The sequence below is a fragment of the Maylandia zebra genome, linkage group LG20 (assembly GCF_041146795.1).
Source record: "Maylandia zebra isolate NMK-2024a linkage group LG20, Mzebra_GT3a, whole genome shotgun sequence".
In the NCBI taxonomy this organism is placed as follows: Eukaryota; Metazoa; Chordata; class Actinopteri; order Cichliformes; family Cichlidae; genus Maylandia; species Maylandia zebra.
In genome coordinates this window covers 8,439,017-8,464,389 of record NC_135186.1, presented here as the reverse complement: position 1 = coordinate 8,464,389, position 25,373 = coordinate 8,439,017, and the positions used below count along the sequence as shown (strand labels likewise).

Sequence of the window (25,373 nt, the reverse complement as noted above, 5' to 3'; positions counted from 1 at the left end):
CACGTAAAAAGTTACACTACTTATTACATTACTTTCTCCTACACAAAGAAAATTTTAAAACGAACCCAAAGAGACTTCAAAATAATCACCACAGTGAAATATGAGCAGTTATAAATGGAGGCTGTAAGCTGGACTGCCCATCACTGTCTTTGTTACGTGTTGATGATCAGGCTCTGGCTGCTGTACTGGGGTCAGCATGCACTCACGTTTATCACCAGTTTGGGTTCTTGGCTAGCTTTGTGTTAGCGTGCTATTTGTGCAGATGCTTGCAAAAAGCTAAAGTTTTGTAGGCAGTGTAATGCAGTTGTTTGCAAGTAAAAGTAATTTCCATATCTCTGCTGTTAATCACTTCACTGTTTTCCTCCTGCACACGAACTGAAAGGAGCTCATTTTAACGCAAGTGGACAGGATGAAAAAAATGTGTTTGTTTGAGGAGTTTTTCTTCTGTCCATTTGTCCACAGCAATGCATTACATTACTGTGTTACTGAAAAATGTAATACAATTACAGTAACATGTTTCTTTGTGACATGCGACACCCAAAATATGGTGAAATAGGGACCAGTGACATTGGTTTGCTGTGATTGTGACACTTTGTCTTATAAAAGTTACTACAATGAGCATAGCTTAAAATCAGGATATGGACTATCTTTCCACTTTTTAACATACTTTTAAAATCAGAAAGCGAATGCATCACTGCTGCTATCTAAAGTGTAAGATACATGTTATTTTAACCAGTCATATTATGCTAATGTAACAACATAATTACCCTAATTACCCAACATCTGTGGGAATTTCATCCAAAAAATGTTTATATGTGTCTGTTGCTGCATGTTTATTAATCAGTTATGAACCTGGACCGCATGGAGAACCACACCCATGTGCGGAGGCGTTTCCCACGCTACCACACCACCCTGTTTCGTGGTCAGGCTTTGTGGGATCCCTATACTCATGTGATACTGCCCCCTGCTGCCCTGGTGCCACAACGGCAGCGGCTGCATAACTGGAAGGAGAAGGAGAGGACGGAAAAAGAACGTAAGAACAGACACACACACTGAATAAAAACCTTCACAGTGTTTCGGGCTGAACCCAAGAAACATATTCTGACTCAAACTTTTCAGTTTCAGCCTCAGATCCTCAAAACACCGCTTCGGCGCCTGTCAGTATCTCGGCCAATCAGACAGGAGAGTACACTGCAGCAAAACATACTGCTGCGTTGCCTGAGCCGCCCATAACCATCGTGATCCTGCTCATTTACCGAAGTCTGGGTGCTGCCCTTCCTCCCAAGTACCACACAGACAGACGAGGAGTGAGGTGGGAATCTGAAACACACTAAAGAAAATCTCATTACTGCAACTCCAAAAACTTCTCGTGATTTATGCTCGTATGTCTTTGATTTGGTGCTAATCAGTCTGCAAAAATTGCTTTTAAATAACGTGAGCATCACATCATTAAATGGGGATCATTATCTTTCAATTCTAGCATCAACATGCCAGGATTTTACATATATATGTGTATAAAAAAGATCCAATGACGATAATTTGTGCTATTGATCATTTAGTCTCCAAAAGTGGGAAAAAAGGTTGAAAAAGATCCATCACTGAAGCCCAAACCCACATCTTCAGGTTGCTTGTTTGTATGCGCAACCATGAAAGACACATATGAAACACGCAACACTGTATCAGATCTTTGCAAGTAGGACATGTTTGGCATCTTTGCTCAATAAATGATTAAAAGAAGTTGTGGCTAATTGAATTCATAGTCATATGAGGAACACTGGTAGGTCAGCAGAGTATCTGCATCAGGACTAATTCCAGCGATCTTTTCTCTGTTTTAATCATCCTGCCTTTACTTTGTTTTCTCTCTTCTTCCCTTCTGCTGTCCCCCACTTCTCCTCTGGGCCTAATTACCGAGTAACAAGCTGTCCACTTCTCAGTTGGTGTCAATAATCAGTCATTTGTGTCTTATCTGGTTTACAAAACACACTCTTCTTTTTTTCGGTTTGTCTCTTTTTTTGGTTACTGTGTCTCTGCCTTTTTTAGCATCCTAACCAGGATATCAAACTCTGCTTTCTGTCTGATCTGGAGGATGTGTTGTAACTTCTGTACTGTCTCTCCTTCAGGCTTCCCAGACATCCAGTAATGAACTCCCCAGTGGTCACTATCTCTGTCTACAACAACCAGACATTTGTGGGCGGACATTTAGAGCAACCCATCTTACTGGAGTTCAAGCTGCTAGAGACGGCCAATCGCAGCAAGCCTCTGTGTGTACAATGGAACCACAGCAGCCCGTGAGTACATAACATGCGATGTTTCGCACTGTATTGATACTGTCGATACTGAAGTCCAGGGTATTGCGGTATGTCACTGGGTGATTAAAAGATACACTACTGTGTAGAGTTTGGAAATATCAAACTGTCATTTTTGAAATTTGCTAAATGCAAATATCTTAAACTTCAGATTTGAAGTTAATATGATGACTTTGGGTTTTGTCTTGTTGGCTTTAAAATATAAAATATATCTTTATTCAGATTTTTCTGCAGACCTCTCACAGAAGGAAAAGTACAGATGTAGTTTTAACAATAAGAATGTGAAGTGTCCACTGTTGTAAGTCAGGATGCACAGGAACAAGAACTAGAAATGGTCTGTCGAACACAGAGGGCTGAATCCAAAGACACCCAGAAAATAAGTAAAAACTTGTGCAGCAGGCTGGTCCATTGTGACAAAATTTCATTGCAGGAACTCAAAATGATATTCAGTAGTTTGTTTGACCCCCGTGTGCTTTGATGTGGGGGGCTGACAATGTTGGGGCATTTTGTAGCTCTGGCAGTTCTCATTCTATTCATTCTATACGCCCTTGCACAAAGGAGCAGATACCGGTCCTGCTGATAGTAACTAGTAACTATAGTAACTCCTGGAATCTCCTCCATGTTCTTGAGACTGTGCTGGAAACACAGCAAACTTTCAATGGCAATCGCACGTAATGATGAGCCATCCTAGTTGGACTACTTGTGCAACCTCTGTAGGCTCAAGGTATCGCCTCATCCTACCACTAGTGACACTGACTCAAGTCAAATGCAAAAAAAACAAAAATTAAGAAAGAGTCAGAAAATATACCAATATCCTAGAAGTTGAATTAGCCTGATCATATACACTGATTAAAAAGTCTTTAATTTTTTTTAGCAGCACATATAATGAAGCCAATGTAGCCTACTATCTTTACCACAGTAAAAACTACCATACTAAACCATTATAAAAGTAGACGGGAGTGCCTGATCTGCTTTTAAAATACAAGACCACTTTAGCCAAAGGATTATTTCAAATGCTCACTGAACACCTTCTGACGTACACATATTTGACAGAGAAGTCTAATTAGCAACTTAATGCGTTCAGGTATTTAGACGTGGTCAAGATGACCTGCTGAAGTTTAAACTGAGCATTAGACTAGTGAAGAAAGATGATTTAAGTGATTTTGAACCTGGTGTGGTCTTTGGTGCCACATGTCCTGGTCTGAATAATTCAAACTGTTACCTACACAACAGGATGAACTAGGATTTTAATAGAAGATGGTCCAAAAAGGAGAAATATTGAGTTAGCAGCAGTTCTTTGGGTGAAAATGCCTTGAGGTCAGAGGAGAATGGCCAGACTGCTTTGAGCTGACTGGAAGGCAAAGGTAACTGAAATATCCACTCACTGAAAGAAAGGTACACAAAAGAGCATGTCTGAATGCACAGTATGTCCAACCTTGAAGCAGATTTATTTAACCTTTATTTATACAGGTAATCCCATTGAGACTCAATGTCTCATTTAGAAGAGAGGCCGGTTTCAGACAAACAATAAATGGTGGCCTGCGGCAGCAGATGACCACACCCAGTGGGTGCCACTCCTGTCAGCTAAGAACAGGATATTGAAAGGATAGACCCATCTTATAGCCTTGGATCAATGTTTCAGGCTGCTGCTGCTGCTGGTGTAATGGTGTGGGATATAGTCTTTGCACATTTTGGCCCCTTAGTACCAGCTGAGGATAATTTAAACAGCACAACTTTCTTTCAGTACTGTTGCTCACCACATCCATCCCTTTATGACAACAGTGTATTCATCTTCTGATGGCTGCATCCAGCGGGATCAAATGGCTTTGGGATGCGGTGTAACAGGAGATGTGCAGCTGACAAATCTGCAGCAGCTATGTCAATATGTATGGAAATATTTTTATGTCATATAAAATGCGTGAGCAAAAACTAATCAGAGCAAATAATTTAATTTCACAAGAGCAATTAAATTCCTCGCGTGTAATCTCTGAGGAATGTTTCCAGCACCTTGTTGAATCTGTGCCACAAAGAATTACAGCAGTTCTGAAAACAAAACAGGGGTCCGACCTGGCACTAACAAGGTGTACCTAATAAAGTGTCCACCGAGTGTTGTTTTGAGAGCATGTGACTTCTATTAATTATGAAAAACTGACACATGGACAGCAGCGGGACATCTTTCTTGAAATGTTGCTTATTATTCCTCGTTCCGTCTCTGTCCCTGCAGGTATGAGATGGGAGGTTGCTGGACGGTGAGAGACTGTATGGTGGTGTACAGAAACACGTCTCATGTGCGCTGTCAGTGCCAGAGACTGGGCACCTTTGGCGTGCTGATGGACAGTTCGCAAAGAGAGGTTAGTGATCAGTCAGTCAAGAGCTACTTACTTTTAATCAAGATAAATCAAGATAAGTCTTCATCCTCTCTCGTTCCCTGACCCTTTCTGTAGTAATCAAGCATTTCCCTTAAGTGAACCTTTTACTTCACCATGTCTGCCACTTTGCCCCAACACATTTTTTTTTCATTTAACAGTGTCAGCTGGTAATTGCCCAGTTTGAAGAAGGGGGGAAAAAGGGGAAAAATGTCTACAAATCCTGACTGACATTCAGAAGGCTGAAGAAAGGCCTTGTTACAGTTGTAGAAGATTTTCACAGCTTAATGTAAAACCCCTTACCCACCGCTCCCAAGCATACTAAGTTGAAGATGTGTCAGATCTCGAGAAAGGGAGCGTGTGGAATCAGAAACATCATTGTCTTGACGATTTCCATTTCTCCAAACTGGAAACAGTTATATAAGATTAAGTAATTCATCATCATTAGTCTGGTGGTATGGTGGGGTATCTTATTCTCACTCACTTGAGATGCTGCAGGGAAGCCCAGTTTGCCCAAATGAAATTCTGGTGGTGTCTGCTATGTTTGCCGGCAGCAGAGGCTTCCAGAGGAGGCAAATGCACGTGCTGAATTGATTTTATAATCTAGTTTCTCCTGACAGATAAGCTTGGTCTGCTAGCTAGCTTGGTTTGTCATCTGATTCCTCTGTTTTTTGTCCTGACTGCTTCAAGAAAAATATATTTTTTAGATGTTTTTAATAAAGGGATTTAATCTTGTACTTACCTTTCATTAGATTTCTTTCTATAGATCGCATACTTGGTTGTCATATAAATATTGTCAGTTCACACTGACGGCAGACAGGAGAGTTCAGATAGAGATGTTGCATTTCAATGCAGTTGTAACGATTCATCTTCTTGGATTGAAGTTTCTTTTTTCAACAAGTTTTCTCCCTCCTCTTCCTTTCACCCCCCTCCTTTGCATCTCTCTGTGAGTAGCAGTTGGAGGGCGACCTGGAGACGCTGGCCCTGGTCACATACTCTTCTTTGTGCGTCTCCATGCTGGCGCTGCTCCTCACTGTCCTGGTGCTCTCCTGTCTCCGGGGCCTCAAGTCTAACACCAGGAGCATCCATTCAAACACAGCGGCAGCCATGTTTTTATCAGAGCTGGTGTTTTTGCTTGGGGTCAATCAGACTGAACAACAGGTATGTACTGGCGGGGGTGGGCTTTCTGCATCCATCTTTTTTCTGTTGCCTATAGCTTTAGTTCCTTTTTTCACACCACTTCACAGTCAGTCACCACTTTATCCAGTGTACAGTCATGGTAAAAACAGAGTCCAACTTCTGTCATATCTAGATAGATAACCTGTGATGAACAGAAAAGTTATTATTTATTTAACAATAATGGAGCCACGTTGCAAAAGCACTGTTAGAAGACATCATTTTCTGTCCTACTTTGTCAATCTTTCACGTTGTTGTGGAGGAGTTTACTACTCTTTAGAGCATTGCTTCAGGTCGTTGAGGTTTGTAGGCATTTGTGTATGTATAGCTCTCCTAAAGTGGCACCACATTTCAGTCAAGGTGAAGTCTGGCCTTTGACTCAGACATTGGAATACTTGGATTCTTTTCTTTTTCAGGCGTTCTGCTGTAGTGCTTGGGATCATTATCTTGTTTGGGACAGGCTTTAGCTGTTGGACAGATGGCCTCAGATCTGACTCTAGAATACTTTGGTATACAGAGGTCAACTCAATGAGTGCGAGGTGCCCGGGTCCTGTGACCGCAAAACAAGCCCAGATACTCACCTCTCCACCACTGTGCTTGACAGTTGGTATGGGGTGCTTCTTCAAACATGGTGCTGTATACTATAGGCCAACGTCTCCACTTTGGTCTCGTTTATTCAAAGGGCGTTGCAAAGTCTTGTGGTTTGTTCAGCTTTTCAAACCTGAGCTATGCTGCCATGTTATTTTTAGAGAGTAGAGAATTTCTTCTGGCAAGCCTTCCAAACATGTCATACTTGTTCATGATGCTTGTAGAGTCTGAGATGTAGCTCTTGGGCTTTTTTTTTTTTTTGCAATTTCTCTGAGCATGCCCACTCCTGGGAAGATTGGCAACTATCTTGATTTTTTTTTTTTTACCAATCACTAAATAACAAAGGCTCATACTTTCTTTGTTTTTCCTCCAGTGTGTTACGGAAGCAGCCTTCCGTTGTGAGCATCCTCTTCACATAGGTCCATATCTTTGATAAAGACCGTGCTCACACTTCAGGGCATAAGTATTTTTTCTAAAAGTAGACTTGTTTGTATGTTTTGCCCGTGGAGTATCGCACTGCACTGCAATAGTTCTTTTTGCATTGGACAGACAGAGATTCAACATCCATCTATTCTTACTGTATTTATTTTTTCCCAATTGATTGGAAATGGCCTTCTAACCCTTGCCAGACTGATGGGCAGCTAGAATCATTTCTCTAAAATCAATGCTGATGTCTTTGGCATTCAGGTGTTAGCACACAGTTGGATGCTCCAGACCAGACAAACTTCTGGTTTTATAGAGGTGCCTACACCTGCTGATGATCTATTAACCAAGTAATCAAGGAGCTGATTATTTCTACTGCATCTCAATGCATAAAACCTTAAACCTTAAAATCTTAAAGAGGTTGTACTTTGTTTTTGCCGTGGCTGTGGTGTATATCTAATTTCTAGCGACATTTAGATTTACAAGTTCATTCATCTTCAAATAGTATCTGGCAGTGGCCATGTTTTTTCTTAAACTGTTGCCAAAAACAATATCATAAGATGTTCACTCTTTGCAGTTTTGATGTCGACAGCTCTTCTTGCCTCCTAGTATTTAGTGCTTCCCTACATCACACTGTCCTCTTTCCTTTACGTTAAGTCCTCTATCTTTTTTCTCGTCCTCTGCCAATGTTTTTTTTTGACCACTATATCTCTGTTTTATTGCATCACACGTTTCTATATAAAGTGTGTTTAAAGAGCAGCGAGTCTTGTCGAGAGGGTACTCCAAATATGTGCTCACTCAGCATGAAATCCAATTAATTAATCTTTATCCCCCACATAGTCGGCAGTACTGCTCTTACAGTGCGACTGGTTACTTCTAGCAGAACAATATGTTCTCTAATTCATGTACTCCATGCTTGGGAGAGCATTTCAGCGCTTGCAGCGGTTGTGTGTTAGTTTTTATGCGCCTGTGCATATTTAGTCTTTCCATGCTTATGTGTGTGGCTCGTAGTGTTTGCTTTTTGTGTGTGTGTGGGAGTGTGAGATTCATCAGCTGGCTGTATTACTGCCAAGGCGGCTGCTTTTTCTGTGTCATCTTTGGCTCTTCTTTGGAAATTCTACTGCGCGTCTTTTAACCTCTGGGACTTAAATGTCTGCTCTCCTTAATTTTCAGAGTTCTGAGTTGTATTCATTATAGATTTCATAAGCAAATGGGCCAGTTCATCCATTATCATATATGATAATATGACAGTCATATTTTATATTAACTTCTTTGAGACAAACTTATTTTAATACATAAATGTTTGTCTAAATCATCATTTGTCAACCTACAATACTCACATGGCCTTTTTGGGGTACTTGTCTGTGTTGAGTGCAGATTGCAGTCACATTTCAGAAAATCTGAGCTTGTAGAAGCTCACATGTGCTCAAAAGATGGTTGCTCATTAAACTGAGGGTTCAGTGAACTTGAACAACTTTGCCAGAGGACATCAAAGAAAATCTGATGTCATTCTTTGCAGTTTAAACTGTAATCTAAAAGACTATGCAACAGCTCCGCTCTCCTCTGTTAAAAGTACAGAGCATCAGTGGTGGACCTGCCAGTTCTGGTATTTTATGGCAAATACCAGTTGGGCTCCATGGCGCTAGGCAGTAATAACTGATCCCTTCAGAGGGCAGTGGGCCCTCCGGCCACCACAATTAAGTCTGTTTCTGAGAGGTCATTCTGTAGAGCTCTGGCAGTGCTTATCCTGTTCCTCTTTACACAGAGGAGCAGATACTGGGGCTGCTGATGGGTTAAGGAAATTCAGTGGCCCTGTCCAGAGTTACCGCTAGCCTTTATGATCTCAAGACTGCGCTGGGAGACAAAGCAAACCTTCTGGCATTTATACTTATTGATCCATCCGCTTCCATCGTGGAGGAAAACTGACACTATCAGTCATGGATTGGCCTCCTCAAAGCTCGGACCTCAACATTATTAAAGCAGTGTGGGATCATTTTGACAGAGAATGCAATAAAAGGCAGCCAACATCCAAAGAAGAGCTTTGAATGTCTTCCATAAAGCCTGGAAAACTATTCCTGGAGACTACGTAAAGAAATTACAAGATGCCTAAGAATAAAGGTGATCAGACCAAATATTGACTTAAAAGCTTGTTAAAACTATACAAAATCTTTATTTGCCTCATGTACTATGTTTCGATTTATATTTGCACAGTAAATCACTGCATCTGCATCTACATTTGCACATTACTGCAGCTTGTCTTTGTGTATGTTAAGAACGTATTTGGCTACAAGGTCACGTACTGACACGCCTGTCAGGTTCCCACAGACATCTTATTTAGTTGTGCATTTTCAAGCTGTTTCCTGAGGCTGGTTTAGATTTTAAACAAACACCACTGCAGTTCTCTTAGACGAAGTTGACTTGCTTTTTCAAAGTGCTGTAATTCAGTGCCACTTGAGTTTGAATGGCATCGTCCTCATCTGGTCAAACAAATCAATTCAGACTAAAAGGCTGCAGAGTTCAAATAAACCACTTCAGCCATTCTTGAATGCAGCCTGAAGGTAATTTCACAGAAAGCCAAAATGTTAATGCTCTGCATTATTCATGGGGAAGCCAAGTATCGCTGCCAAACCAACCAACAGCATCTAACTAAAGATGGCTTTGAAGTTTATCTCCTGCCTTTACTGGGATTCATTCCTGATGATATGCAATCTAGACGAATGACCTCAGAAATGAGTCCTGTGGCAGACTACGTCATCTTTTCATTTATACAGTGTCCAAGTTATTGTCAGAAAAGCAAAGTTTTCTATGTGAAAATGAGGCATAGATTAACCATCACCTGACACACCAGATGGTTTGTTTAACAGAACCATCTGAAAAGTCGTCCTTGGAAACTGTTTGGAAAAGGGTAGGCACGCACTTGGCAGGTATTTGGATTTGCCATCTGTCTATCACTGTCGATCATTGGCAGCCAATCAAAAGATTTGTTTTTGAACAAATAATCAATTCCCTCTGTTGTCACCATCAGCAAGGTGTATTTATTTCGGTCGAGCTAATTATTCCCCTTAAACAACAAATTTGCATTATTTTTGTTTTCTTGACGCATTTATTGTCGTAAATACATCATGTTTAAAAATAGCTGTTAAACTTCTACAATCACAATTAATATAAAGGCGACATTACCTGTTTGGGCATTATTTACCTTCCTTTGCAGATGGTGCACATTTTCGTAATCGTAATCATAATTAAAAGACTCTCTTGGGTGTTATTGGTAAAATTCAGCTCTTATAACATCCATTTACATTCTTTATTTTTTATGCTTTTCCTGGACGAATTGTAACATGCTGCCGTTATCGCTGTTCATTAGAAGCATTAGTAATTTAATCATGAACGGCTGTTATTTCATTGCTGACACCTGCTTTGCTGTAATAAAGACTCGTGGGTTGGTTGCCAAGACATCTGTATTTCAGCTGTCGCACAATCCTTGAAAGGATTATGTTTTTTTGTCTTTTCACTGCTAACGCATCTTTCCTGCCTTTCCCCCTTAGCCTACCCCTTTCATTCCTCTCTCTCTTGCCTCTTAATCGTTTTTTGTCACTTTCTTTCTGCTACCTATAATTTCCTGCTCCTCCCCTTTCCCTTTTTTTAATCACTCTTTTTTTAAAAAAAAACCTCTCCCCTCAGTTCCTGTGTACGGTCGTCGCCATCCTGTTGCATTACTTCTTCATGTCCACGTTCGCCTGGATGTTCGTGGAAGGTCTTCATATCTACCGAATGCAAACAGAGCAACGCAACATCAACTATGGAGCCATGAGATTCTATTACGCCATTGGCTGGGGCGTTCCCGCCATTATCACAGGTAACACAGTCATGTAGACATGCAGGCACGCAGTCCTCGATATGGCCTAGGAACATGTTTGTGCAGCCATGTAAAAGCAGACAGTCACAACCCTGTTCTTGCCACAGCTGCACAATAATGATTTTCTTATATGAGCACAGGCACACACACACACATACATGCATAGTGAGTCTGGCTGTGTAGATAAGGTGTCCTATTGACATTTGGATTAAACAGGTTTCAGTGGTATTTTATAACAGAGACAGTAAAGCAGAGATACTAATGCAAGCAATTTCTGCCATGACACAGTTTAAGAAAGTCATATCTTTCTACTTTCTTCTCTATCCCCTTCACACACACGCACAAACACACACACACAAACACACACGCCTAGATTGGTAGTTTGCATCCAAGCTCATAACATACTGTCAGCTTCCCTTTATCTGTTGCTGTTTGTGTCACTGTCTGTCTCTCAAACCTACACACACACACACACACACACACACACACACACACACACGAATGGATGTGTCTCCCACCATCATAAACACACTTTAGCACATGTCTCTTCCCTCGGGCTGTGAGGTGTGTTTATCTGTCTTTGTTCGGGCTTCTTCTGTCTTTTCTTTTGCAATTTATTTCAAATATTCTTAATAGCCACGCCTGTCAAAACATCGACAGTTTCGTCCAAACAAGGATACATGACTGATAAAGATATCACAGTTCAAGTCACAAATTTCCTACTAACCACATCTGGTGCTTATATGGAGCACTGGTGCCTCAGATTCTACACAGAATCTGTGCTGTATGTGCGCACACGAAAGAAACTTCAGGTGAAACCGTTTTGGTGTATCCCTGCTCAACGTAAAGAAAAAGACTGTTAGCTTACAGCCTGATCTTCTCCTAACTCTGACAGTCAGTGAATTTTTGTTCGTGAACTTGATTCACATGATTCAACCAGAAGCTGAAAATCAGGGGGTGAAACATTTCTGCTCTGATTTGGAATAATGTGTCATATAGGTTATACGAAGTTAAATTAAAAAGAGAAATGATGGTTTGTGTCTTTGGCATTTAATCGTAGCAGCTTAGTGCTCAAAGTTCAGCAGAATTTAACATTTAAAATCGAAAGATCCAAAGATGTAATCGAATATTTAGAGCGTGCTTTCAGGAGCAAATTTTCTCTAAGTCCTTGATTTATAAATCTAAAAATATTCATTTAATAAAAGCTAAAAACATACCTAACATTCATAGAAGTGTTGTGGTGTTCCAATAATGCCCTGCAGTCACTGCCTATACTGTTTCCCTATCTTTGAGGCTGCTGTCTCTCTGTGAGTGACAGCAGAGGACATCACAGAGCTGATCTGTCTAATCTCACCGCACATCTGTTTGCTTTAGGCCTGGCAGTAGGTTTGGACCCAGAGGGTTATGGAAACCCAGACTTCTGTTGGATATCCATCTATGACAAACTAATCTGGAGCTTCGCTGGTCCCATCGGCATCGTCATACTGGTAAACATCTCTCTGTTTGTCTGACACATGGCAGTGAACTCTACATGCACACAGACTTAAATGATATGAATGAAATCTCAACCTGCACTTCCTCAAGCAAACATAGGTTTAAACCTAATTAACATTCACAAGTGGCAGCCCTCCAAATGGATTTTAGAAAGGCGACCCACTTGAGCCCAATCATTTCATTCAGGCCTTTCGAAACTTCACTTCAAGAAATTTGATGCAGTGCTTTAAAGTGAATAATTACAGCGTATTACAGTCAGTAATCAGTAGCACACCTGTGAATCCACTTTTTCTTTTTTTTTTTCTTTTTTATACTGTCAGAGACTTGAATGGCTTTGCTTTTATTAAACGTATCTTTTCCCTCCTATGTGACTAATTTATCCACATTGATTTTGTCCTAGTCGTTGCTAATGGCCTTAGTGGATTAGCTGAAATGCATTTAAATGTTTTGTGTATTGATCTTTCACTTTTCAGTTGAATGGGGGCATTTTCACCATTGTAGCCAAGATGTCGTGTAACCCATCTCAGAAGGAGACCAAGAAACTTCCTGTCATGTAAGTGTCTGCCTTGACACTGTTCTCACTTTAAAAAAGTGACCTTGAAGCCTACCTTCCAAAGTACAATCCTTTTCTTGTGTTTTGTGCTGTTTCAGGCTTCAAAGGGTCCTATATAAAATTCCTGAGTTTCTCTAAAGTAGTCTTTCAGATTTGAGCTGTATGATAAGAATCGCTCTGTAGTTCCTCCAGTGCTTCTACTGTCGTCCATTAGTGTGGTTTCTCTTTGCTGTCTCTATATTTCTCTGTTACCCTAATCATGATGACATATAGTGAAAACGTCATTATTGTGTTATAAATAAAGGTTTAGTGTGATATAATGCTGCAGTCGACTGGTGTATGCATCAGAGTGTATCACAGATTCATTCTGGCAAATCCAATTCTAATCTTTTTTCTCCTCCACTGCCCTCTTTGCTTCTGTCTGCCTCTCTGCAGCGCCACTATCCGCAATGCCTTCTTGCTGTTGCTGGTGGCCACCTCCACCTGGCTGTGTGGTCTGATGGCTGTAAATAACAGCATACTGGCTTTCTACTACATATTTGATGTCCTCTGCCTAGTACAGGTACGAACAAAGCATGATCAGATACACAACAAAGTGCGATCTCTACCTGTAGCTTTTGAATCTTGTTTGTCAGTCTGTGTGTTTTTGTTTTTGTGATTTTTATTTTATATCTCTTTATCATCTTTCCCAGGGTCTGTCAGTGATGCTAGTCTTCACCGTGTTCAACTCAGAAGTTCAGGAGGCATGGAGAGTCGCCTGTTTGGGTAAGAAGAGTCCTGGAGAAGATCCCCCAAGACCACCGCAGAGCACAGTAAGTCCAACATACATAAATATCCAGTTTGCGAGCATATCTATACTGCTACCGCTAAAGCTAAACACCTTTTTTCATTCGTTTCTTGAATTAGCCTGACTGTTGAATCATTAATATACTGCATTAGCAGAATGCATGCACAAAAGTATAGCAAAATGAAGATGAAAACTAATTTTTAAAAGAACTATGGTATCCAAAAGATTATTATCATTATTATTGCACAGTGATGACAAGCTAAGTGAATCTAAGATCATAATGCAAAGGCATAAATGTCCTAGCTGCGTGATCCTTAAAGCCGTTTACTAAGTTTTCTCCTGCTGCTGTGCCCATTACTAGACAGCACAATAGCCCTCCTGCCCTGAATTTCTCCTTCCCTCTATCCTTCCATCAATCTTTCCTGTCGTGTCTCTGTCCTCTCCAGCTGCCCTCGGGGTTCCTAGCTGACCCACATAAAACATTATACCAGCTAGTGGATCTGCCTGCTCTTTAGCCCGCTTTCGCAAAAGCACTGTGCAGTGCCGATTTAATGATGCTTTTATGCGTGTGTATGAAATGCTATCCTACTTTCACATCTTTCCTTACTTCCCATGTCTCGTGTGTGTGTGTATGTGTGTGTGTGTGTGTGTGCTTGTGTGTATGAATTCTCAGCCGTCAGCATCAGAATCTTTACTATCGCTTCTGTGTGTTTGAACTTTGTATATATATACATGTTCCATATTTCCTTTGAATCTCTGTCAGTGCAGTGAACCCCATACAGTTTGTTGCCAGTTTGTGTGCGTGAGATGTTGGTGTGTATGTGTGGGGAAGTTTACATGTGTGCGCGTATGAGATGTGTTGTTTCCACCCTTTTAAACCCCATTTCCTCCAAAGCTCTTCCTCTCTATTACTGAGTCATATGGGCAAAATTCAAGACTATTATTATGTGCACTATGCTGTTTTTAGCACTGATGGATTATATGCATGGATGACCCCCTATTAGCGTCCTTTTGTGATTTATCAGCAGATAACAGAAGTCTTGTCACATCTCAGAGTCTTATGTTCCACATGCCTAGCCTCCTGGACACAGGTTGAAAGCTGGGAGCTATTTTTTAAAGCTTCTTGCGTGTGTTTTTGTGTGCTCAGGCACAGAACCCCTATCACAACCCTTCACTGTTGGAGCAGAGCGGGCTGCACCGCATCACACTGGGAACCTCCACCATCTCCTCCGTCAGCTCTGCCAGGTATCTGAACGCATGCACGCATGAATGGACACGTGTCACAGTTTTTACCAATATATTAAGGTAGATGTGCACATCGTGGTGGTTTAATGCCATAAAATATAACAACAATAAATTGATGCTTGAAAAACAAGGATAGTCTATCATTCAGATGGGATTCTGGCGGGTTTGTTGGGTCTGTGGTTTTTGGATAAAGTCGCCTTAGGGAGGAAATTCCCTCCCTGCATAAAACCCTGTTTTTCATTTTGTGGGTCAGTGGGGTAAAGATGAAGAAGATTAGACTGAACAATGTACTGTACTGCATGTAGAGCAACACTAATGTACCCTGAGAGTGGCTGTTAATATCTTCATGGCTCAGTGATTGTCTGTCTTCATGCCATGTCTTGGCCTGTATGAAGCGTGCACACTAGTATTTGTGTTTGAAAGGACTCTCGCTTTTTTTCAAATATGTATCTGCCTGTTTCTGTGTGCTTCTATTGTTTGTGTGTGTTCGCCTAACTTCTCTTCTACTCCCCTGTTAGAGAAAACCTTTTGGCTCGTCAGACTCTGGAGCAAAACATCGTCCACACTGGTGCAACCGACCTGGATGTAGCCATGTTCCACAGAGACGGGGGTGAATATGCATAATGAGCAGACATGAATCTCTGAAAAACAAAGACTTTATCTCTGCCCATATTTAACTAAGGATCAAGAACATTTACTCAAGAATACCAACACATCAGCCCTATCCTTTTCCTCACTTTCTCACTCCCGCTTTATCGTCCCTTCTCCCTTTCTTTATCCAGGTGAAGATTCCGACTCAGACTCTGATCTCTCTATGGAGGAAGAGCGCAGTCTCTCCATTCCTTCTTCGGAAAGCGAGGACAACGTCCGTCTCCGTGGCCGCATCCAGCGGCGATTCAAGCGCTCCAATCACGGCGAGCGCCTGCTCACAGAGCCCGCCAACAACGGCACCAAAGGTAGATTTTCCGTGTTACCGAGTTTATATTAATTCTATTTTTGACATTTTTATTGTTTAAAGTCAGTAATGGAGAAGTGTCTCATTAGGAGTGCTTCATCACTGAAAGCCTAAGAGTTATGGGTCCCATCAAAATGTTCTGCAATGTCTGGATGTCTTTTGTTGGCACAAAACATTTAATTTGTTCACTTTTTTTTAAAGACTACTTTTAAATGCTCATCCTCGGTATGTTTGAAAGGTAATTAAAGTTTACAAAGAGCTTCTTTGCAGAGTAATAAAGCTTTAGTCAGGTTGAGTTCATAGCAATTACAAGAACACAGAGTCAGTATGCAGACTCAAGGCAACAGCAGATTACTATAACTTCAATAGAAACTTTTAAAACTGCTGCTGCAGCATAATTCAATTATCTGCAATATCACTGTCCTTTTATAGTGTGTATTATGTGTCCAACCAACACATATTAAACATATGGATTCTGCCGGTCTGTGAAATAGCATTTAAATCATTTGTATATTGTATATTTGTATATTGTGCGCTATGTGTAAGCAAGAATAGCATCCACCTCCAGGAAGAGGAAATGTCAATGCAGGCATACATTAATCAATACACTCCTTCTTGTGATACACAATGACAAGTTTATCATGCATAATATATGAGTTTACGCACGTCATAGTGTGTGATATAAATGTCACGCGAGTACAGTTTCCGTGAAATGTTTCACACTGAGAAAATGCCAAATATCTGCAAATCTATAAATCCATTTAACCAATCAATTCTTAGCTTCTTAAGCCGCTGGGGTCACACGAACTCTGTTCAGAGTCTAACCAGACCACAGCCATCGTTCAATAGAGGAAGGCAAGATCCAGATGGCTGTTACAGTCCGATCAATACATCAGTGCAGTCAAACTGGAGGGCCTGAAACATTTTGGCTTTTTACTGAAAGGTCACAGTCTGAATGCGTCCAGTTCTCTGTGACAAAGCATTAACCCCTGCATCTCCGCAGTGTTCGAGGACTGCACCGGGAATGTGTTCAGGACAACAATATGAATAGATTTTCTTGTTTTTTATAACCCGGTGCCGATGATCTTTTGTTTTATTCACAGTCACAGCAGGCTTGCTGATTTTAAAAGCCTGAAAAAGATTAAAGCATTTGATGTATCAATGATGCTTGCTCTCATGCATGTTACAGCTGGAGGGAATAATCATTATTTCATTTCTTTGTAGTTCTGACGATGGATTATTTAGGAAGTTAATCATTTAAGCAAAATGTAAAATATTCTTTGGTTAATAAGTTAAAAAGGAAATACATGAAGTTTTCACCTTTAGTTTAGAAAAGATTCATTTAAAAAGTAAATCTGAAATAAATTGATAAAACTTTACTTGCAGCCTAAATTCTTCATCCACACAACTTTTCACAATTATTAAATCCTTACCACTGATAATATCCTTTACAAAATGTGGGTCCAAATAACACAGATTGGTTTAAAGGGCTGACATTGATGATGTCACTCTGTCTCGTTCTCCTTAAATCAGCTTCTGCTGTGCATGCTAAAAACTCGAGTTCATGGGTCGTTTGCAGCGGCCTGAAAAATGTCCTTTTTGACACTTTTAATTAGCTCTGGCTTCTGATTTGATAATGAACATATGCTATTTTGTATGCTGACAACTGCTATTAGTTGCAGACATCTGTTTTTGTGTTCTTGGGGACGTGCATGAGGCAATAAAATGAAATTAAAAAGATGAGAATATGATCCATTAGAATATAGCTCTTTATGACTGTTTTGTATAGGCTATAATAAAAATAACAACTATTTTAGTGACGACTGCATTAATAGTGATTCAGACTACTTCCCAATAAGGTCTCCTTTGTTTTGTTACTGCTCACTACTTAATGATCAGACATAGATTTCCCTCATGAGGTGTCACTGATGTTAAGTTTGCCAGTAACCACAGAGAGTTTTCCGTGTATGACAGAGCTGGACGGCAACGACCTTTTATCCTATTGGCCAGCTTTGGAAGAGTGCGACGCACGCACTCTGCAGAAGTGGGGCTCAGAGCGCCCCCTGGGGGCAGATTACAGCAAGGACGCAGCAAATAACAACCAGCTAGACGCAGCGCTCACTAGTGGAGACGAGAACGGCCTCACCCAGCCACACAGGCACCGCAAAGGTGAGAGACACACGTGAACAACTAGACACAATCGGAAGGGTGCACATACACTTTGGATTGTGCCTTATTTTACTTTTATGTGTAAATTAAAGCTTTAGATACAGACTCATGCAAGGTACAAACAGCAAAATGGAAAACAGTGATGACTATTCTGAAACAATGAAACTCGTTCCCTCCGGGTACTCCGGCTTCCTCCCACCGTGACATGCAGTTTGTGGGGATAGGTTAATTGATTAGTCTAAATTGCCCATAGGTGTGAATGTGAGTGTGAATGGTTGTCTGTCTCTGTGTGTTAGCCCTGCTACAGACTGTCGACCTGTCCAGGGTGTACCCCTGTGACAGCTAGGATAGGCTCCAGCACCCCCCGCGACCCTGAAAAGGATAAGCGGAAGCGAATGGATGGATGGAACTTTAATGTGACGTTAACAGACTCTTGCTACTTTTATTTCTTCTTTTTTGTCATCATTATAAATATCTACTTGGTAAAAGTCATTGATTGTCAGACAGACTGTGCCTCTGCATATCAGTGCCTGGTCTGAGTATCCTAAATCTGTGATCTTCTTCATCCTGTTATCTAATGAGTGTCTCCAGATATCCTGTCTGAGTAATGCAGAATGGAACATTTTGCCAAGAGGGAGATGGAGGTGGTGTCAGCTGCATGAGCTGAACCAGCAAAGCATAATTTAAACCAAAGTTCAATAACAGAGAATTTATCTGCTGTTTGAGCAGTTTGTCTCATATATGGGTTGATTATCTCAGTTCATCTTCGGGGTGACCCAGAGACCCGTCACTCACTCAAATATTTATTTTATTTTGGACCGTACTTTAGCTTTTTTGTTCCTGTAGTGCTGTAAATGTACAACCTGATAGTTTTCTTGTTGTCATTTAGACTTTGATAACCACATGTGTATTACATACAGATGTTTTGTATCCTAACATAACATAGTCATTGTTGCATTCCTGTCAACTCGAAGCAGTTTGACCAGTCTCCTCTGTCTGCTGACATCGACAGGGCATTCTCTGTAAACCATAGTGATGGTTGTGTGGGGAAAATCCTAATAGATCAGCAGTTTCTGAAATACTTAGAACAACGAACACCATGAACAACCATGTTCAGAGTCACTTTCCTCATTCTGATTCTCAGTTTGAACTTTAGCAGGTCGGTTTGACCATGTCTACATGCCTGAATGCACGGGAGTTCTTGCCATTTGATTGGTTCGTTAGCGATTTGTGTTGACAAGCTGCCGAACAGGTGTACCCAACAAAGTGTCTATTGAGTGTATGAAATATAATATGCATACTCAGCATATAGTGCACACATAAAGTATATAACTGGCATGTGCACATGTAGAAATAAAGGCCCAATCAGATGCAAGTAAGAAAAAGAAAAGGTTGTAGCCTGAAAGCATGAGTGACATTTCAGGGAATGAAAATAGCCATATACCCAGTCATATACCGACAAATGAACACCCGCGTAGGCATGCAAAAATGGTTTAATGTGAGTAGTCCTGCTTTTTGGTAAATGTGATAGTTGTGTGACTCATTTTCTGCCTCTTTCTAAATGGCTTCTCTTCATCATTTGATTTCTTCCGCTTTTCTTCGCCTTCTTCTCTCATCATGAGACTTTTACAATGTAAATGCCTGTCCTTACATTGTAAGGCAGTTGGATTCTCTCAAAAGTCTTAAGCTTCATGTAATCACAGTCACTGGAAAAAACATTTTTACTAGTTTTACTATGTTGTTGCCAAACCACAGTCGAATTGAAACAGTCCAGCGTCCCACGATGGATTAGCAGCCAATAAGGTCACAGCTACGACATGTTTTAGGTGTCACGACAGACTGACAGTTGATCTAATCATCAACCCAGTATTTTTTGAAAATGAGCGTTCGTGAGCACCTGTTATGTGCAGATTTACTTAAGAAGACGAGGCTAAGACAGCTTGTATTTCTCTGAAAGCTCTCTTTGTATCCTCAGGTTTCCTGATTTGATTATTTTAAGCCAGTTATTGTGATAGATGGATGATTCATCCAGTAACCTAATGGAATCTAATCTCTTCTTCAGGTTTCTCCTTCTTCTCCATTTCTACCACTAACGCCTTCCTCTTTTTTTCTTGTGGTTTCATTTTCTTTGTCCCAGGAATCCTCAAGAACCGTCTTGGCTGTCCTCCCGCACTCCAGGGTCTTTCCAGTATGGGCCGGGTCCCCAGTGAGCTCAACTGGTACCGAACCTCTACTCTTGGCCACCGAGGTGTTCCTGCTGCCTCCTACGGTCGTATGTACTCTGCCACAGCTGGTGCCACTGGAGGCTCCGGCTCTCTCTCCCAGCCAGCTTCCCGCTACTCCTCTAGGGAGCACCTGGACTCGCTTGCACGGAGGCAGCTGTCCAGGGATCCACTCGGGAGACAGACGGTCGGAGGATCAAGAGACCGGTTGGACTGCCGGGGCTCCAGGGACAACTTGGATCTCTTACCCAGGAGGAGAGAGCTGGGGCTGGGGCCAGGGTCAATGTTAGGGACCCTGGATCACCAGCGAGTCTCATTATCCAGGGAGAACTTGACAGGATCAAGGGACAGACTGGACAACCTCCATGCTACTGGTTTCCACGGATCGAGGGAGGATGTGAGTGGAAACGGAGGGGCTGTCAGTGCCGGGATTGAGGGATACCTCGGCGGATCAAGGTTGCAGCTGAGCTCGCTGACTCGGCGACAGGCCTCATCCCGGGAGCACCTCGAAGAAGCTCTCGTGAGCAGTAGATCAAGGGAGCAACTTGACACCAATGGAATGGGAGCCCAGGCCCAGCCGTGTCGGGAGTGGCTCCGCACTCTGCCACCCCGCCAGCCTTCACACCCTGACCAGCCGCCCTCCTCTTCTCCTCCTCCCCCGATATCTGAGGAGCCTCAGCAGGAGCACCTACCTCCTTCAGCTCACGCCAGAGGACGACTGGACTCAGCTTCATGTAGGTTTCCTGGTCAGGTTGCCCCCCAGGTCGCAGGTTCAAATCCAAACCCCTTGGGTCGACAACCGTCCAGTGAACACCTGGATATTCTTTCCTCCATTTTAGCATCCTTCAATTCCTCTGTCCTCACTCCTCCCCCTGCTGCCCCAAACACTGGTCCAAACGGCTCCGTCCACGGACCCTCCCCATCCCCGTCCCAGTCTGCCACCTCCCATAGCATATCTGAAGTCTCCCCTGACTCGGAGTAAGTCCTTCTGAGTGGAAAATCCACCCTCAACCCACCCTCCTCCTGTCCTTTTCTCACATGCATCTTCTTCTCTTCCTCTTTTCTCCAGCATCTGTCATCTTGGACTTTTGACTTGTGCTATTCTAGTTTGTTTATCTCAGCCTTCCCCAACCCTTTCAGCAGGCTTCCTGCGTTCCAGCTTCTTTATCATCTCTTCCCATGTGTCTCAGTCTATTTTCTTCTGTTTTCCATCTCCCTCTTCTCTCCCTCTCTTTTTCTTTGTCCTTTTGCCTGCAAAGCCCATTTCCATTTTACTTCTGTAGTTTCACTGTGAACTTGAATTTACAATTAGTGAAGTGCTGTACAGACGTAGTGATGACTCATTTTTCTTTCCTTCACCTTAGAGCCAACAGAAGTGAGGGACAGTCTTGATGACAACCTCCGCATCCCTTAATGCATTTCTACAGTGCTGGGGTCACATTGGACATGTTCAAAGGTCGCGGATGGACCTGAAGCACCGGGACAACCTGGAACATTCGAGGACAGGGAAACAAAACCGAGACAGAGGAAACGCAGAGACACAAAGACGGACAAAACATCCAATGATAACACAGATTCAAGAGAAAGTCAGTGGGCGGCGTGTACTGTGTAAAGAGTTTTCGAGTGTCACCGCCTACGGCGAACGACGATGTTTCTGTGGACGATGAGTCAACCACCTCTACTACCTACAAACTCGTAAAGGCAAAAACACAAACTCCTCAGATTTCAAACAAACGAGATCCGTCAAAATGAGAAAAAAAAAAAGAAACTGTAAATAACATTTTTATACATTTTGTATCTTTTTCATTGGAGATGAAGAAGAAATCTCTTGTGATGTTTCTTTTTTTTTTTTAATGACTGTGCTCATGTGAGGTTGTGAGTGAGGTTGGTGTGAGTGCAGTCTTGGTCGTTGCTGAGGGGGGGGATCCCCCTCCCCACAAAAAGAAAAAAAAACTCCCCAAATTTCTCCCTAAAAAAGGTTTTCCCTAGAAACATTTCCTCACACGCATCAACTTTATGTATAGCGACAGGGGTCTGGCAATAGAATCGAATGAGATTATCGAAACCGCGAGATGTGGTTGGAGGGAAAATATCGAAGCAGGAGGAGGAAGTGATTGTAAATAGAAGGAGGAGTTATTTTAAGAGATTTGATGGAGCGAGATGATTGTGCAGAGAAAAAGCCTGAAGGTTTAAAGTTGGCGGCTCAGCAGTTAAAAAGCTCAGTCACAAGCGTCAATGCATCAGCTCTGTGCTGTATATGAATGTGACCTTGTCATCTATCTGTGTATCTTCATGCCTGGTGCTATCTGAACCAGACCATATCAGACGGCTGATATTACAAGACCATATCTGTAGCGTTCTGGAGACCTGGTGGGTGAAGGTTGATATCTCTGTCTGCCTCTCTGGATGAGGATGTATCGCGTAACAACCATTTAAATCCCCTCAAAGTTTTGTGCACTTTGATGCCTGCCTCGAGGGACGACACAGGAGCAGCCGAACCTCAAGACCATTCGTAAAAGCTTCTCCGCAAAACTAAACCAAAGGGACTTAAAATCTGTATGAAACCCTGATATTCTTCTGTTTCCTCTGATGGAAATGACTCGTGCAGGGCGCGTTGTAGCTCGGTTTTGTTAAATCATGATCTTTTTCAGTAAGAAGTCTCAAATTAAAAGCTGTTTCTCTTCATGAGGCCGTGATCAGCGCTACTACATAACCCGCATAACTGTTTGCCATTTTATTTTACCCGCGTAGTACATAAGCAAGCGGATTTTCATGTGGGAAGGGAGCGGATAAGAGTCATCGTAACACACTCAGATATTTGTGTGAAGACATGAAAGCAGCACTGTGGTATGTTCACAGCATGGTGCCAACCTGAATATTTAAATTGCTCCTTTATATTTGAGAAATTCAACAGAAAAGAAGCTCATGCTTCAGAAACAATCGAACACGAGCCCACAAAAAAAAAAAACACGAAAACTGATTTTTATTTATTCAGATTCTCATTTAGATGGTTTCACAAAAAATGAGTTATCTTTCAAGATCCGTCAAAGCTTCTGCGGCAGATTGCAGAGGGGAGAGGAGATGTCAGCTGTGTCAGCGCTAAAAGCCTCTAAGTGGTTTCGAGATGCAGGTCTTTCCATCAGCAGCTGCACCTTTCTCGCAGCTGTCGGAGGAAGCCCAGAGTTCAGCCTTTAAGGTAACAACACATGGGCGTTTTCAGGAGTGGAGACGGGGACAGGGAGGCTTTTTTCTATAGGAAACTACAGCGGGTTGTAAAAACTGAAGGAAAATGGGAGTTCTGTGTTGCCAACATGTGTTGTCTGTATCTTTGAGCAGAAAACAGCCAAAAGCCAATGCAAAAAGTAATAAAAAAAAAATAAGGCTAAGATATTGCATAACGGGAAAGATTTTTTTTTTTTTAAAAAGATACCAAATCAGGCAAGGTTGCAAGAAGAACAAATTGGGTCAGGAAACATGACTGCAGAAATGTAGCCGCAGGAAGGAAGGCGTGGATGTTACTCATCACAGGGAGACAGAGAGAAAAAAAGACACGTGGATGGAAACGCTCGAAGTGGAAATAAACACACACCTTACAAATAAGTGCATATCCGCCTGCTCTGACCGCTGCTCTGCCGGTCCCGTGTCCCTGAGACGTGACAAGCACAACCTATTTGCGACAGTATTATTGCCAAAAAAGTCCCGAGTGCAGCGCAACACCACCCACCGGTCTGTTAGCCTGACAAATCCTATTTTCTTCTCCATCTATATTTTTCTTCAGCTGACCTTCAACTTTGAAAGACATGAGATTTACTTTATTTATTGATAATTTATTGACACTGTATTGGTTTCTTATTTTCGCCATCTGAATGAGAGGATGTTGAGGAAGCGTGTGTGTGTGTGCGCGTGTGTGTGCAAATGTTCTTGTTGTCATATGTAACATTTCCTGTCATCTGACTCTCACGGCTACAAATCCACAGATGAAAGGCAAGAAAAGAATCCGAACTTACACCTGGAATTCAAATCTGAAGAGTTTAGTCAGTATTCAAACTGGATCTGTTGTCTAATCTTAACTGGTAATCTATCCAATTAATTGACTACAGGTTTAACAGTAGTTCGGACCAATCCGAGCCACAGAAGCGAGGGCAGACAAACAAACAAGCAAAAACCACCAACAACAACAAAAGATGATTAGAGACAAAAGGAGAGGAACAGAGAGAGGTGGAGAGATGATGGGAGGTTGTATTTGTTAGCTTGTGTGTTCATTATTGGATGCCTTCTATCTTGCCGTCTGGATGGAAACAGCTGTCCCCCTGTTACCGCGGAAACAAGAGAAATGTTGGACATTAAAAAAGAAAAAAAATGACTTATTCCTACAAGGCTCTGTGTTCTTTCTGATTATTCTTGTCTGGGAGACACAAAGAGCTTTGCTGTTTCATATTCATGCCAACAGACATTTTCAGGTGTAGAAAAAGTGACCCGAGGAAAGATCCTGTGACAGGGTGACACGTTTTTCTCTAGAAGGCTCCTCTCCCTGACTTGCGTTGACTCTCAAAGTATTCTGTCACATTCAGAGACATCGGAGGAGGGCGGAGACGTTCAGCTCAAGAGACGGCGGGGATCAGCGGCGCATACATGCATCTTAAGATTTTAACCTACGCAGGGCTGAAGCAAAAAACTCATCAGTGCTCTTATTAGATTATTAATGTTACCGCTTGGTCACAGCCAGGTTCATTAGGCACTGATGTGCAGTAGTAAAGCTAAAAATATTTGATCTAAAACGTTGGGATCCGAAGGGGGGAAATGGACATTTTTGGGAAATATGCTTCCTGCCAAAAGTTGGCTGTGAAGATCAATACCACTCTCTCCTGAGTGTCAGCTGGCATAAAGCAGAGGGAGAGCAGCCATTTTTCAAAGCGTTGCATTTTTCATCTATTCTCTAAGTGTTTGAACTGTACCGGGGGCCTTAACAGCATTCATCAAAAAGATAATGGCCTCTTTTGGTGTTTTTGACGATCGCTGAGTGCGCCTAATTATTTTGCTGAAGATACTCTTAAAGAGTTTTCTTTTTTTAAACAGCACTGTGGTGGTGGAACCCCTCCTACCACCACAGTCCCAGCAGAGAACTTTAAAAATGGCCAAAAGAATGTGGACACAAGGCAACCTGACCTTCTGTCCATGTACTCCAGTGTATTTGTAGCTAAGTGGTGTGACCCAATACTTTCCTCTATATGCT

At 41.9% G+C, this 25,373-nt stretch overlaps 1 protein-coding gene across 3 annotated transcripts in view; it reads left to right on the top strand.

The window, feature by feature from the left end:
- The window catches only part of celsr3 (cadherin, EGF LAG seven-pass G-type receptor 3), a 125,575-nt gene extending 100,257 nt beyond the window's left edge, over positions 1 to 25,318 (top strand). For 2 of the 3 annotated variants that reach the window (XM_004554001.5, XM_004554000.5), the window contains 16 exons: positions 845 to 1,033; positions 1,120 to 1,312; positions 2,121 to 2,288; positions 4,531 to 4,657; positions 5,627 to 5,833; positions 10,541 to 10,715; positions 12,090 to 12,202; positions 12,683 to 12,762; positions 13,198 to 13,324; positions 13,455 to 13,574; positions 14,697 to 14,794; positions 15,313 to 15,404; positions 15,577 to 15,750; positions 17,724 to 17,918; positions 20,056 to 21,118; positions 21,505 to 25,318. In XM_004554001.5, coding sequence (XP_004554058.3) covers positions 845 to 1,033; positions 1,120 to 1,312; positions 2,121 to 2,288; positions 4,531 to 4,657; positions 5,627 to 5,833; positions 10,541 to 10,715; positions 12,090 to 12,202; positions 12,683 to 12,762; positions 13,198 to 13,324; positions 13,455 to 13,574; positions 14,697 to 14,794; positions 15,313 to 15,404; positions 15,577 to 15,750; positions 17,724 to 17,918; positions 20,056 to 21,118; positions 21,505 to 21,532 — 3,149 coding nt within the window. In that variant the 3' untranslated portion in view covers positions 21,533 to 25,318. The remainder of the gene's footprint in view (positions 1 to 844; positions 1,034 to 1,119; positions 1,313 to 2,120; positions 2,289 to 4,530; positions 4,658 to 5,626; positions 5,834 to 10,540; positions 10,716 to 12,089; positions 12,203 to 12,682; positions 12,763 to 13,197; positions 13,325 to 13,454; positions 13,575 to 14,696; positions 14,795 to 15,312; positions 15,405 to 15,576; positions 15,751 to 17,723; positions 17,919 to 20,055; positions 21,119 to 21,504) is intronic. The other variant, XM_004554002.5, reaches the window with a different exon arrangement.
- Positions 25,319 to 25,373: the final 55 nt, after the last annotated feature.